This window comes from Bombina bombina, chromosome 11, assembly GCF_027579735.1.
Source record: "Bombina bombina isolate aBomBom1 chromosome 11, aBomBom1.pri, whole genome shotgun sequence".
Classification (NCBI taxonomy): Eukaryota; Metazoa; Chordata; class Amphibia; order Anura; family Bombinatoridae; genus Bombina; species Bombina bombina.
This window is the reverse complement of record NC_069509.1, coordinates 105179029-105193676: the sequence shown is the minus strand read 5'-3', so window position 1 is coordinate 105193676 and position 14648 is coordinate 105179029. Positions and strand designations below refer to the sequence as shown.

At 38.1% G+C, this 14648-nt stretch overlaps 1 protein-coding gene across 1 annotated transcript in view; it reads left to right on the top strand.

The window, feature by feature from the left end:
• Positions 1-5907, top strand: part of LOC128641695 (SUN domain-containing protein 1-like) — a 296978-nt gene extending 291071 nt beyond the window's left edge. Inside the window, exon 4 of the mRNA XM_053694227.1 lies at positions 3643-5907. Coding sequence (XP_053550202.1) covers positions 3643-3756 — 114 coding nt within the window. The 3' untranslated portion in view covers positions 3757-5907. The remainder of the gene's footprint in view (positions 1-3642) is intronic.
• Positions 5908-14648: the final 8741 nt, after the last annotated feature.

Genomic DNA, 14648 nt, shown 5'->3' with positions numbered 1-14648 from the left:
ATCCATCAGGTCACAAATGTGCATGTGTCTGCTCAAATGGTCAGAAACAGACTCCATGAGGGTGGTATGAGGGCCGACGTCCACAGGTGGGGGTTGTGCTTACAGCCAAACACCGTGCAGGACGTTTGGCATTTGCCAGAGAACACCAAGATTGGCAAATTCGCCACTGGCGCCCTGTGTTAACACTGAGCACATGTGACAGACGTGACAGAGTCTGCAGACGCCGTGGAGAACGTTCTGCTGCCTGCAGCATCCTCCAGCATGACCGGTTTGGCAGTGGGTCAGTAATGGTGTGAGGTGGCATTTCTTTGGGGGGCCGCACACCTCGCCAGAGGTAGCCTGACTGCCATTAGGTACAGAGATGAGATCCAAACTGTATTGGCACATTTAACAGGGGTGTGTAGACTTTTTATATCCACTGTATGTGTGTGTATATATATATATATATATATATATATATATATATATATATATATATACAGTGCATATAAAAAGTCTACACACCCCTGTTAAAATGTCGGGTTTCTGTGATGTAAAAAAATGAGACAAAGATAAATAATTTCAGAACTTTTTCCACCTTTTAATGTGACCTATAAACTGTACAACTTGATTGAAAAACAAACTTCTAGGTGGAGGGAAGTAAAAATTAAAAAACTAAAATAATATGGTTGCATAAGTGTGCATACCCTCTTATAACTGGGGATGTAGCTGTGTTTAGAATTGAGCAATCACATGCAAAATCATGTTAAATAGGAGTCAGTACACACCTGCCACCATTTAAAATGCCTCTGATTAACCCCAAATAAAGTTCAGCTGTTTTAGTAGGTCTTTCCCGACATGTTCTTAGTCGCAACCTACAGCAAAAGCCATGGTTCGCAGAGAGCTTCCAAAGCATCAAAGGGATCTCATTGTTAAAAGGCACCATTTAAGGAGCTGCAGGAATATCTGGCAAGTACTAGCTGTGTGGTGCATGTGACAACAATCGCCCGTATTCTTCATATGTCTGGGCTATGGGGTAGAATGGCAAGATGGAAGCCTTTGCTTACGAAAACAAACATCCAAGCCCAGCTAAATTTTGCAAAAACACATCTGAAGTCTCCCAAAAGCATGTCGCAAAAGGTGTTCTGGTTTGATGAAACCAAGATTAAACTTTTTGGCCATAATTCCAAAAGATATGTTTGGCGCAAAAACAACACTGCATATAACCAAAAGAACACCGTACCCACAGTGAAGAATTTTGGTGGCAGCATCATGCTTTGGGTCTGTTTTTCTGCAGCTGGAACTGGGGCCTTAGTCAAGGTAGAGGGAATTATGAACAGTTCCAAATACCAGACAATGTTGGCACAAAACCTTCAGGCTTCTGCTAGAAAGCTGAAAATGAAGAGGAACTTTATCTTTCAGCATAACGCCCCAAAGCATACATCCAAATCAACAAAGGAATGGCTTCACCAGAAGAAGATTAAAGTTTTGGAATGGCCAAGTCAGAGCCCAGACCTGAATCCAATCAAAAATCTGTGGGGTGATCTTAAGTGGGCTGTGCACAAGAGATGCCCTCACAATCTAACAGATTTGGAGTGTTTTTACCAAGAAGAGTGGCAAATCTTGCCAAGTTAAGATGTTCCATGCTGAAAAACTCATACCCAAAAAGACTGAGTGCTGTAATAAAATCAAAGGGTGCTTCAACAAAGTATTAGTTTAAGGGTGTGCACACTTATGTAGCCATATTATTTTAGTTTTTTATTTCTACTTCCCTCCACCTAAAAGATTTTAGTTTGTTTTGCAATTGAGTTGTACAGTTAGTACAGTTGTACATCAATATATAAATCATCGAGTGGTTGCTCGGATCAAGCAGGAGGGAATACCAACTATTCTGATAGGTCCTGCATGACCAGTGAATAGTGAATGTTGTCTGCTCCTCCTTGGCGGTTGCCTCATTGTCAGGACCTGCTAACTCATGGTCCATTCTACACTCTGAGGCTGACTGCCTGCAGATTGAACGGTTGATCTTTGCTCAGAGAAGCTTTCATCCTTTTATTCAGGCTCGTAAGCCTGTCACCAGACGCATCTACTACAAGGTCTGGAGGACTTATCTTCACTAGTGTTACCAGCTTGGTTTTTCTTGGCGCAGAGTGAAAAATCACTGTATTTACAGTTTCTCCAGGGTCTGGAGAAGGGCCTGCCAGCCAGTTCTATTAAGGGTCAGATCTCTGCCCTTTATGTTCTGTTTCATAAGATGTTGGCTCGTTTGCCAAACATTCAGGAGTTTGTTCAGGCTCTGGCCAGAAATAGCCCGGTTTTCAAACCTGTTGCTTCAGGCTCCACAGAGCCTCTGCATGATGTTATTAAGTTACTCACTTGGAAAGTTGTTTTCTTGTTCTCTATATAAAGCAGTGTTGCGGACAAAAATAGGTTTCCTTCCTAAGTTAGTCAATACTCACAACATTAACCAGGAGATTGTGGTGCCTTTGCTTTGTCCCAATCCGTCTTCCTCCAAGGAGAGATTGTTAAATAATTTGGATGGGGTCAGAGCGTTGAATTTCTACCATCATGCTACTAAGGAGTTCCTCCTTATTTATCCTGAATACTGGTAAGTGCAAGGGGCAGAAGGCCTCAGCTGTCTCTTTCCTTCTGGTTGTGAAGTCTGATTCGCATGACTTAAAAGTATGCAGGTCAGGAGCCCCCTTCACAAATCACTGCACTTTCTTCTCGTGCGGTATCTACTTCTTGGGCCTTCAAAAATGAGGCCTCAGTTGAATAGATTTGCAAGGCTGCAACTTGGTCTTCATTGCACACTGTCACAAAGTTCTATAGATTTGATGTTTTTGCCTTAGCAGAGGCATCTTTTGGGAGAAGGGTTCTACAAGTGGTGGTCCCTAGTGATTAGGACTGCCTTTCCTATTTTTCCCTCCCGAGCTAAATCTAGATAGGCTCATATGCTAATACCCAAGCCCTTGAAGCCGCCTCTTATCTCAGGGCATTGACAGTTTTTCACAGCTAGAGGGCGTTCATGTGTATCATATAGATAGCCTTATGCTCATGCATGTGGAGTTAGTTAGGAGTCAGCACTGATTGGCTAAAAGGCAAGTCTGTCAAAATAACTCAAATAAGGGGGCAATCTGCAGAGGCTTAGATAAAAGGTATTCACAGAGGTAAAAAGTATATTATTATAACGGTGTTGGCTGGTTGAATTTTGACAGGTTGTTACAGGTCTAGTTCATTTCGGCTATAAAGATAACATTGTGATCATTTCCGTGGAGTTATTTGTCAGCACTAGTTCAGGTTAGTAAATTTCAAAACTCTTTCCAAACTGCAGTAAAGTAATTTCACCATTGTATTGACAAGATTATTAATGTTATGTAAAACTGAATATAAGGATTAAATTAGAAAAGGGGGAAAAAAGTGAAATCAGAGCAAATAAATTTGATAAATGTGAATAAAAATGAAAAAATTATAAGTTTGACTAAAATCGCATTTAAAGGAATACAAATCGCAAATTGTGTAACAAGGAATTTTTATTTCTAAAAAACAAGTTCTTAATCTTAGTCATCCTACATTGAAAACCTTCATCTTGGTTTACAAGCCCCTGGTGTTTGAGTTTGCATCCAAAAACACAAAAATGATTTTTATTTATTTTTCTCTTAGGAAGAAAATGACAAACCATTTCAGATTGTGGAGCTTCGAATCTTCTCTAATTGGGGTCATGCAGATTATACATGTCTGTATCGCTTTCGAGCACATGGAACACCAGTGAAATGAAAAATAGAGCCTCACTAAATTTTCTTTAAACTTTATTTTGTCAATACTATAACCCTGGAACACTGGAATATATCTGAAACCTGCTATGGGGCATTGTTTGGAGCAGAATCAATATTTCAAACTTTGAGAAGAAAAAAAAAAAGAAAATGATCTAAAATCCACCAAACTTTTGAATGCACTTCTTTGCCAGTATGCTTTATATATTTTTTTATCAGAGCTCCATAACATGCTGCATGCCGACTGCTCTGAATCGAAAGGCCAGTTAGTGAGAACCTGATGCAAGAAGCACATTAGTTTTATCTAGTACATAGTCCAGTACACATTTTCCATGTAAGCGTGTGGTCGTTGATCTGCTGGACATGCTTTTCTGCAAAATGTTTTCCTGACTTAAAGTGAAGGTAAAGTTAACATGTCAATCTATTATAGCATTAGTTTAAAAACAATATCACTTTCATTCATAATTTTTTAGATATATTAGTATAAATTAAGTTATCACCTTAATAAATCGATTCTGAAAGGTCCACAAATTCAGCCCGTATATGTATTTTTTTTTTTCTCAAACGATCACGTTTTTTGCTAATCCAATTGAAATTCTGGCCGTTAGGCGGCCGTCACTCTACGTCATTCGCCTCCTTGCTCATCTGCGCATGCGCTATTCTTTTCCCTTCACATTGGAATACACGCGCGCTCCCGTTTTGCGCATGCGTATTCATTACATGTAGTAATTCTGACAGCTCCGTACACATCTGCAGCCCAGACATGCTATCAGATACTGTGCAGTGAGAAGCAGGGACCGAGCTGCCTCTTCTGATACCAGCAGCACTGGGCTAAATACAATGGGAAGTAATCTCACAGCAGGCAACATACCCCTCACTTCTTAATCGCCTCCACATGCAAACACTGCACAAACTCACTGCTTCACTGGAAGCATCAGCAAGATCGTAAATCATTATCCCAGGGTCCTGACAGTGCAGGGACACCAAGACCCACATAACCGGTGATTAGCATACATATTGCCGATTAGCGCATGCGCAGTTAAAAGGAGCATCGTGAACGCGCTTTTGAGAGTCACAGACCAAACAAGCAGGAAATAGGGTTTGGGAGGAGTCAGCATCAAAACGGTAGGGAATTATATATATATTTATTTTGCAAACTATCAAAGTAATAGAGAAAAAAACTTGGCGACTAGCTTCTAGTAATATTAAGAGATGCATTGATGTCTTCCAAATGTAAAAACTTTACCTTCACTTTAAGAATTAGCTGCCTTAAATTATTTACTGTCTCTGTTGCCAGATTGCTTATATTAAAAAAAACTACCAAGTTTTTGGGAAGTTTGGACTGCAACCCCCAATAGAGCATTGCAATACAAACGTTCAAGCCTGTATTCCAATGCCAATGTATATAATTATTTTTTTAATGTATAAGGTGACCTGGTACAAATAATGGTCTTATAATACTTTACTTTTGTATTTTTGGGGAATGGACAAATAAAATTGGATCATACCAATGTACAATAAATGTGTGTGGGGGGTTAACACTAATTTCTCATAAAATGTTTGTCCTGCTTAGATCTAAAACTTAAACAAATTTTTACTTATGTGGAAATATTTAATTTCGCATACTAACCAAAACTGTTATTTTCGTATGTATGTGTATATATATATATATATATATATATATATATCAGGTTTTATAGAAATAGAGCTCCTGTTTACAAAATGATTTCTGCTCCCTTTGGCTGCTATTCATATTGCCCCAATTTCAATTACAGATTCCACTGACTGGCTTTTTGAATAGAGTATGTAAACTGCGCAATAGTGTCTAACCTAAAAATAAGAGACTATTCATATATGCTAAACTGTATGGATATAGTATATTATATACTCACACTCTAACAAAAAATTAAGGGATGTGGCATAATGGACATTGGATCTCAATTATTTCTTTAAAGCACTAATTTATTTTTTAAAATGCAAAATAGGAATTTGTGCAATGTATTTTTGTAAAAAAAAAAAAGCTTTTTATGCTGTTTTTCAGTGAGTTTTCTTTGCTTGCTCTATATTGAAATGTTAAATAAAAATAATAAAGTTTAATTTGAGTGCATGTAATATCTGAAACCTGAAATAAACTATATATTTCCTTTTCTGTAAATTTGTATTTAATTAAGCCATTGCAACAAATATGTTGTGCAGTACTTTCTTTATCATACCTCACAACGTAAATATACACGTCTCAACTGTTCCGTTACAGCGGAGAGCTGGAGTTCCTGAGTTTATGGCATCTTTCTTTATATGGAACCGTTGCATGATCAGTACTCCATATGAACGCAAATTCCAGATCATTAAATCTGGGGGGAGGGAGTGGGATGGCCCTACACTGCAGAAACCCCCTTAGCATGTAAGCCTATGAGCCCAGCTGTTTGTAGATCACCTTCATAAGAGCTGACTAAAACAGTGCAACTCTCGGCAGGGCCCTCTACCCATCTGATTCCTATAAAGGTTTCCTTGTATACCACGCCTATATTTATTTATAGTGCTGCAAAATCTGTTGGCTCTCTACAAATAACTAATCCTAAAAAATAAAGGGATGGGGAGCTACACTGCAGAAAAAAGGGGTAAACTAAACTACAAAAATGTTTTAAATAGTTTTAAAGGGAATGACAGCTGCCAGTACTTAAGATGGCGGCACTAGTTTGAGGGAGGAGGGTTAGAGAGATGTTAGGGAGGGATCAGGGAAGTTGGAGGGTAAGAGTGGATCCTACACTGGAGAAAATATAAAAAAAAAATAAAAAAAAAATAGCCTTAAATCTTCATATTGGCAGACTATCTGCCAGTACCTAAGATAATATGACCAGTAGGGGTTGAGGGAGGGGGAAGAGAGCTGTTTTGGAGGGATCAGGGGATGAGAAGTGTCAGGTTGGAGAGTAATCTCTACACTGCAGCTAAAATTAACCTTACAAGCTACTTTATTAACCCCTTCACTGCCAGGAATAATAGGTGTGGTGCACAGCTGCAATAGGGGGCATTCTAATTACCAAAAAGCAATGGCAAATCCATGTATATCTGCTATTTCTGAACAAAGGGGATCCCAGAGAAGCTTTTACAATCATTTGTGCCTTGATTGCACAAGTGGTATGTAAATAATTTCGGTGAGAAGACTAAACTTTGTGAGAAAGTTGACAATTTTTTATATGATCGCATTTGGTGGTGAAATTATGGCATGAAATATACCAAAATGGGCCTAGGTTTCTCTACTTTAAAAAAAAAATTGTATAGTTTTGACAGGTATTTTTTTTTTTTTTTTTAAAAAGGCTTCTATGTCTTTAAATGGAGTAATTAAAATGCAAAAAAAATCTGGTATTTTAGGCAAGTTCTTTTCTGAAAGTCCCGGTAGTGAAGGGTTTAAAATTCGTTTTGGAAACTGTCGAATCCGAATATTCTCCCATGCCTACCTTTAAAGCAACATAAAAGTAAAAACTAAACTTACATGGTTCAGACAGAGCAGCCTCCCTTTATGAATCTACAATATACTCCTGTTCCATAACCTTTGCTGATAAGTTTCAGTACTTGTTTAGCTGTCTGCTGCTAGTACACTAGTGTCTATTGTAATGTAATATGGGTAGACTTGATGGGCCTTTTTGGTTCTTATCTACCGTCAAATTCTATGTTTCTATTGGTAAGTATCTTTATTTCATGTAATTGGCAAGAGTCCATGAGCTAGTGACATATGGGATATACAATCCTAACAGGAGGGGCAAAGTTTTTCCAAAACCTCAAAATGCCTATAAATACACCCCTCACCACACCCACAATTCAGTTTTACAAACTTTGCCTCCTATGAAGGTGGTGAAGTAAGTTTGTGGTAAGATTTCTACGTTGATATGCGCTTCTCAGCATTTTGAAGCCCAGTTCCTCTGAGTACAGTGAATGTCAGAGGGATGTGAAGGGAGTATCACCTATTGAATGCAATGGTTTTCCTCACAGGGATCTATTTCATAGGTTCTCTGTTATCGGTCATAGAGATTCATCTCCTACCTCCCTTTTCAGATCGACGATAAAATTTCATGTTCCATTACCTCTACTGATAACTGTTTCAGTACTGGTTTGGCTATCTGCTATATGTGAATGGGTGTCTTCAGGTAAGTATGTTTTCATTACTTAAGATACTCTCAGCTATGGTTTGGCACTTTACATATATTTAGAACTTTATATAAATACATATTGTACTTACATTTGCCATGATTCAGGTTTCAGTATATTTCCTTTTGCAGACTGTCAGTTTCTTATCTGGGAAATGCATTTTTTAGAAATTTTTCTTACCTGGGGTGTAGTCTTTTTTCAATTGACTCTCATTTTTCAAATTCGCGGGCAGAATTAGGCTCGCGAGGGCGCAAAATGCTAAAGTTTATTGCGTCATTCTTGGCGTGAGATTTTTTGGCGTGAAGTTACGTAAGTTGATACAAATTAGTCATTTCTGGCGTCTTAGTTGACGGCGGGTCCTTTCACAAGGTTGCGTCATCTATGACGCGAGTGTGTCGTTTCCGGACGTTTTTGGCGCCAAAAAAATATTTTTCTGTTTGTTGTGCGTCATACTTGGCGCCAAATATTTTCGTTATTTTAGACCCCATTCCGATTTGCCTCTTGCCTTTTTCTATGCCAGAGGGCTATTCTGTTTGCATTTTTTCCTATTCCTGAAACTGCCATATAAGGAAATTGATAATTTTGCTTTATATGTTGTTTTTTTCTCTTACATTTGCAAGATGTCTCAATCTGATCCTGTCTCAGAATTCACTGTTGGATCCCTGCTGCCTGATAACAGTTCTACCAAAGCTAAGTGCATTTGTCGTAAACTTGTGGTGATTATACCTCAGCTGTGGTTTGTAATAGTTGTCATGATAAACTTTTACATGCAGAAAATGTATCCATCAGTGGTAGTTCATTACCTGTTGTTGTTCCCTCAACATCTAATGCACAAGATATACCTGTAAATTTAAAATAATTTATTTCTCAATCCATTCAGAAGGTTTTGTCTGCCATTCCACCTTCTAATAAACGTAAAAGGTCTTAAAACTTCTCATAAGGTTGATGAAATTACATACTGAATTATCCTTCTCTGATGAGGATCTATCTGATTCAGAAGATCCTGCCTCAGATATTGACACTGATACATCCTCTTATTTATTTAAATTGGAGTATATTCGTTCTTTGTTAAAAGAAGTGTTGATTACATTGGATATGAAGAAAACTAGTCCTCTTGATATTAAAACTAGTAAACGTTTAAATTCTGTTTATAAACCTCCTGTGGTTATTCCAGAGGTTTTTCCAGTTCCTGATGCTATTTCGGATATGATTTCTAAGGAATGGAATAAGCATGGTACTTTTATTTCTTCTTCAAGGTTTAAAAAATTGTATCCTTTGCCAGCAGTTAGATTGGAGTTTTGGGAAAAGATCCCCAAAGTTGATGGGGCTATCTCTACTCTTGCTAAACGTACTATTATTCCTACGGAAGATAGTACTTCTTTTAAAGATCCTTTAGATAGGAAACTTGAATCTTATCTAAGGAAAGCTTATTTATATTCAGGTCATCTTCTTAGGCCTGCAATTTCTTTGGCTGATGTTGCAGCTGCTTCAACTTTTTGGTTGGATACTTTAGCGCAACAAGTATCGGATCATGATTTTTCTAGCATTGTTAAGTTGATTCAACATGCTAATAATTTCATTTGTGATGCCATTTTTGATATTATCAAAATTGATGTTAAATCTGTGTCTTTAGCTATTTTAGCTAGAAGAGCTTTGTGGCTCAAATCTTGGAATGCTGATATGACTTCTAAATCTAGATTGCTATCTCTTTCTTTCCAAGGTAATAAATTATTTGGTTCTCAGTTGGATTCAATAATTTCAACTGTTACTGGGGGGAAGGGAGTTTTTTTTGCCTCAGGATAAAAAACCTAAGGGTAAATCTAAAGCTTTTAACCGTTTTCGTTCCTTTCGACAAAATAAGGAACTGAAACCTAATCCTTCCCCCAAGGAATCTGCTTCCAATTGGAAGCCTTCAAATTGGAATAAATTCAAGCCATTTAAGAGATCAAAACCAGCCCCCAAGTCCTCATGAAGGTGCAGCCCTCATTCCAGCTCAGCAGGTAGGGGGCAGATTAAAATTTTTCAAAGATGTTTGGATCAATTCGGTCCAAAATCATTGGATTCAGAGTATTGTCTCTCAGGGGTACAGAATAGGATTCAGAGTAAGACCGCCTGTGAGATTTTTTTTCTCTCACACATTCCTGTATACCCAGTAAAGGCTCAGGCTTTTCTGAAGTGTTTCAGACCTGGAGTTGTCAGGGGTAATCATCCCAGTTCCGTTTCAGGAACAGGGTCTGGGGTTTTATTCAAATCTATTCATTGTCCCAAAGAAAGAAAATTCATTCAGACCAGTTTTCGATCTAAAGATTTTGAATCGATATGTAAGAGTACCAACTTTCAAAATGGTGACTATAAGGACTATTCTGCCTTTTGTTCAGCAAGGGCATTATATGTCCACAATAGACTTACAGGATGCATATCTTCATATTCCGATTCATCCAGATAACTATCAGTTCCTGAGATTCTCTTTTCTAGACAAGCATTACCAATTTGTTGCTCTTCCTTTTGGCCTAGCGACAGCTCCAAGAATCTTTTCAAAGGTTCTCTGTGCCCTACTCTCTGTAATCAAAGAGCGGGGTATTGCGGTATTTCCTTATTTGGATGATATCTTGGTACTCGCTCAGTCTTTACGTTCTGCAGAATCTCACACAAATGTTGTTTCTTCGAAGACATGGTTGGACGATCAATTTACCAAAAAGTTATTTGATTCCTCAGTCAAGGGTAACCTTTTTAGGTTTCCAGATAGATTCAGTGTCCATTACTTTGTCTCTAACAGACAAGAGACGTTTTAAATTGGTTGCAGCCTGTCGGAACCTTCAGTCTCAGTCATTCCCTCCAGTAGCTATGTGCATGGAAGTTTTAGGTCTCATGCCTGCAGCATCGGACGCGATCCCCTTTGCACGTTTTAATATGAGACCTCTCCAGCTTTGTATGCTGAACCAATGGTGCAGGGATTATACAAGGATATCACAATTAATATCCTTAAATCCCAATGTTCGACTTTCTCTGACTTGGTGGTTAGATCACCATCGTATTATTCTAGGGGCCTCTTTCGTTCGTCCAACCTGGACTGCGATCACAACAGATGCAAGTCTTTCAGGTTGGGGAGCTGTTTGGGGATCTCTGACAGCACAAGGAGTTTGGAAATCTCAAGAGGCGAGATTACCAATCAATATTTTGGAACTCTGTGCGATTCTCAGGGCTCTTAAATGTTTGCCTCTGTTGAAGAGAGAACCGTTCATTTGTTTTCAAAAAGACAATGTCACAACTGTGGCCTATGTCAATCATCAGGTTGGGACTCACAGTCCTCAAGCTATGAAAGAAGTATCTGATACTTGTTTGGGTGGAATCCAGCTCCTGTCTAATCTCATCTAAACAAAAAACTTCCCAGGTACCTGTCCAGGTTCAGGGATCCTCAGGCGGTAGCAGTGGATGCATTGACACTTCCTTGGTGTTATCAACCTGCTTATATTTTCCCGCCTCTAGTTCTTCTTCCAAGAGTGATCTCCAAGATCATCATGGAGCAATCGTTTGTGCTGCTGGTAGCTCCAGCATGGCCTCACAGGTTTTGGTATGCAGATCTTGTTCGGATATCTAGTTGCCAACCTTGGCCACTTCCACTAAGGTCAGACCTATCTCAAGGTCCGTTTTTTTCCATCAGGATCTCAAATCATTACATTTGAAGGCATGGAGATTGAACGCTTAGTGCTTAGTCATAGAGGTTTCTCTGACTCAGTGATTAATACTATGTTGTAGGCTCGTAAATCTGTTTCTAGAAAAATTTATTATCGAGTTTGGAAGACTTACATTTCATGGTGTTCTTCTCATAAATTCTCTTGGCATTCTTTTAGAATTCCTAGAATTTTACAGTTTCTTCAGGATGGTTTAGATAAAGGTTTGTCTGCAAGTTCCCTGAAAGGACAAATCTCTGCTCTTTCTGTTTTATTTCATAGAAAGATTGCTAAACTTCCTGATATTCATTGTTTTGTGCAGGCTTTGGTTCGTATCAAGCCTGTCATTAAATCAATCTCTCCTCCTTGGAGTCTTAATTTAGTTTTGAAGGTTTTACAGGCTCCTCCGTTTGAGCCTATGCATTCTTTGGACATTAAACTACCTTCAAAGTGTTGTTTCTTTTGGCCATCTCTTCTGCTAGAAGAGATTCTGAATTATCCGCGCTCTCTTGTGAATCTCCTTTTCTGATTTTTCATCAGGATAAGGCGGTTTTGCAGACTTCATTTAAATTCTTACCTAAGGTTGTGAATTCTAACAACATTAATAGAGAAATTGATGTCCCTTCCTTATGTCCTAATCCTAAGAATTATTTGGAGACATCCTTACGTTCTTTGGATGTGGTAAGAGCTTTGAAATATTATGTTGAAGCTACTAAAGATTTCAGGAAAACTTCTAGTCTATTTGTGATATTTTCTGCTTCTAGGAAAGGTCAGAAGGCTTCTGCTGTTTCCTTGGCTTCGTGGTTAAAGTTTTTGATTCATCTAGCTTATTTGGAGTCAGGCAAAGCCCTGTCTCAGAGAATTACAGCTCATTCTACTAGATCAGTCTCTACTTTGTGGGCTTTTAAGAATGAAGCTTCAAGTTGATCAGATTTGCAAAGCAGCAACTTGGTCTTCTTTGCATACATTTACCAAATTCTACTATTTTGATGTATTTGATTCTTCGGAAGCAGTTTTTGGTAGAAAAGTTCTTCAGGCAGCTGTTTCAGTTTGATTCTTCTGTTTTTTATTTATTTTTTTTCCTTTCATTTATAAGAATAAACTTATATTTTGGGTTGGGGGTTAATTTTTTAAGCGGAAAATGGCTGTTTCTTTCATGTAATTAGCAAGAGTCCATGAGCTAGTGACGTATGGGATATACATTCCTACCAGGAGGGGCAAAGTTTCCCAAACCTCAAAATGCCTATAAATACACCCCTCACCACACCCACAAATCAGTTTTACAAACTTTGCCTCCTGTGGAGGTGGTGAAGTAAGTTTGTGCTAGATTCTACGTTGATATGCGCTCCGCAGCAGGTTGGAGCCCGGTTTTCCTCTCAGCGTGCAGTGAATGTCAGAGGGATGTGAAGAGAGTATTACCTATTTGAATTCAATGATCTCCTTCTACGGGGTCTATTTCATAGGTTCTCTGTTATCGGTCGTAGAGATTCATCTCTTACCTCCCTTTTCAGATCGACGATATACTCTTATATATACCATTACCTCTACTGATTCTCGTTTCAGTACTGGTTTGGCTTTCTACTACATGTAGATGAGTGTCCTGGGGTAAGTAAGTCTTATTTTTGTGACACTCTAAGCTATGGTTGGGCACTTTATATAAAGTTCTAAATATTTGTGTTTAAACATTTATTTGCCTTGATTCAGGATGTTCAATATTCCTTATTTCAGACAGTCAGTTTCATTATTGGGATAATGCATTTGAATTAAACATTTTTTCTTACCTTAAAAATTGACTTTTTTCCCTGTGGGCTGTTAGGCTCGCAGGGGCTGAAAATGCTTCATTTTATTGCGTCATTCTTGGCGCTGACTTTTTTGGCGCAAAAAAAATTTTTCTTTGTTATTTCCGGCGTCATACTTGTCACCGGAAGTTGCGTCATTTTTGACGTTTTTGCGCCAAAAGTGTCGGCGTTACCGGATGTGGCGTCATTTTTGGCGCTAAAACCATTTAGGCGCCAAATAATGTGGGCGTCTTTTTTGGCGCAAAAAAATATGGGCGTCATTATTGTCTCCACATTATTTAAGTCTCATTGTTTATTTGCTTCTGGTTGCTAGAAGCTTGTTCACTGGCATTTTTTCCCATTCTTGAAACTGTCATTTAAGGGATTTGATCAATTTTACTTTATATGTTGTCTTTTCTATTACATATTGCAAGATGTCTCAGATTGACCCTGAATCAGAAGATACTTCTGGAAAATCGCTGCCTGATGCTGGATCTACCAAGTTAAGTGTATTTGCTGTAAACTTGTGGTAGTTGTTCCTCCAGCTGTTGTTTGTAATGAATGTCATGACAAACTTGTTAATGCAGATAATATTTCCTTTAGTAATGTTACATTACCTGTTGCTGTTCCATCAACATCTAATATTCAGAGTGTTCCTGTTAACATAAGAGATTTTGTTTCTAAATCCATTAAGAAGGCTATGTCTGTTATTCCCCCTTCTAGTAAACATAAAAGGTCTTTTAAAACTTCTCATTTTTCAGATGAATTTTTAAATGAACATCATCATTCTGATTCTGATAATGATTCCTCTGGTTCAGAGGATTCTGTTTCAGAGGTTGATGCTGATAAATCTTCATATTTATTCAAAATGGAATTTATTCGTTCTTTACTTAAGTCTTAATTGCTTTAGAAATAGAGGATTCTGGTCCTCTTGATACTAAATCTAAACATTTAAATAAGGTTTTTAAATCTCCTGTAGTTATTCCAGAAGTTTTTCCTGTCCCTGATGCTATTTCTGAAGTGATTTCCAGGGAATGGAATAATTTGGGTAATTCATTTACTCCTTCTAAACGTTTTAAGCAATTATATCCTGTGCCATCTGACAGATTAGAGTTTTGGGACAAAATCCCTAAGGTTGATGGGGCTATCTCTACTCTTGCTAAATGTACTACTATTCCTACGGCAGATAGTACTTCCTTTAAGGATCCTTTAGATAGGAAAATTGAATCCTTTCTAAGAAAAGCTTACTTATGTTCAGGTAATCTTCTTAGACCTGCTATATCTTTAGCGGATGTTGCTGCAGC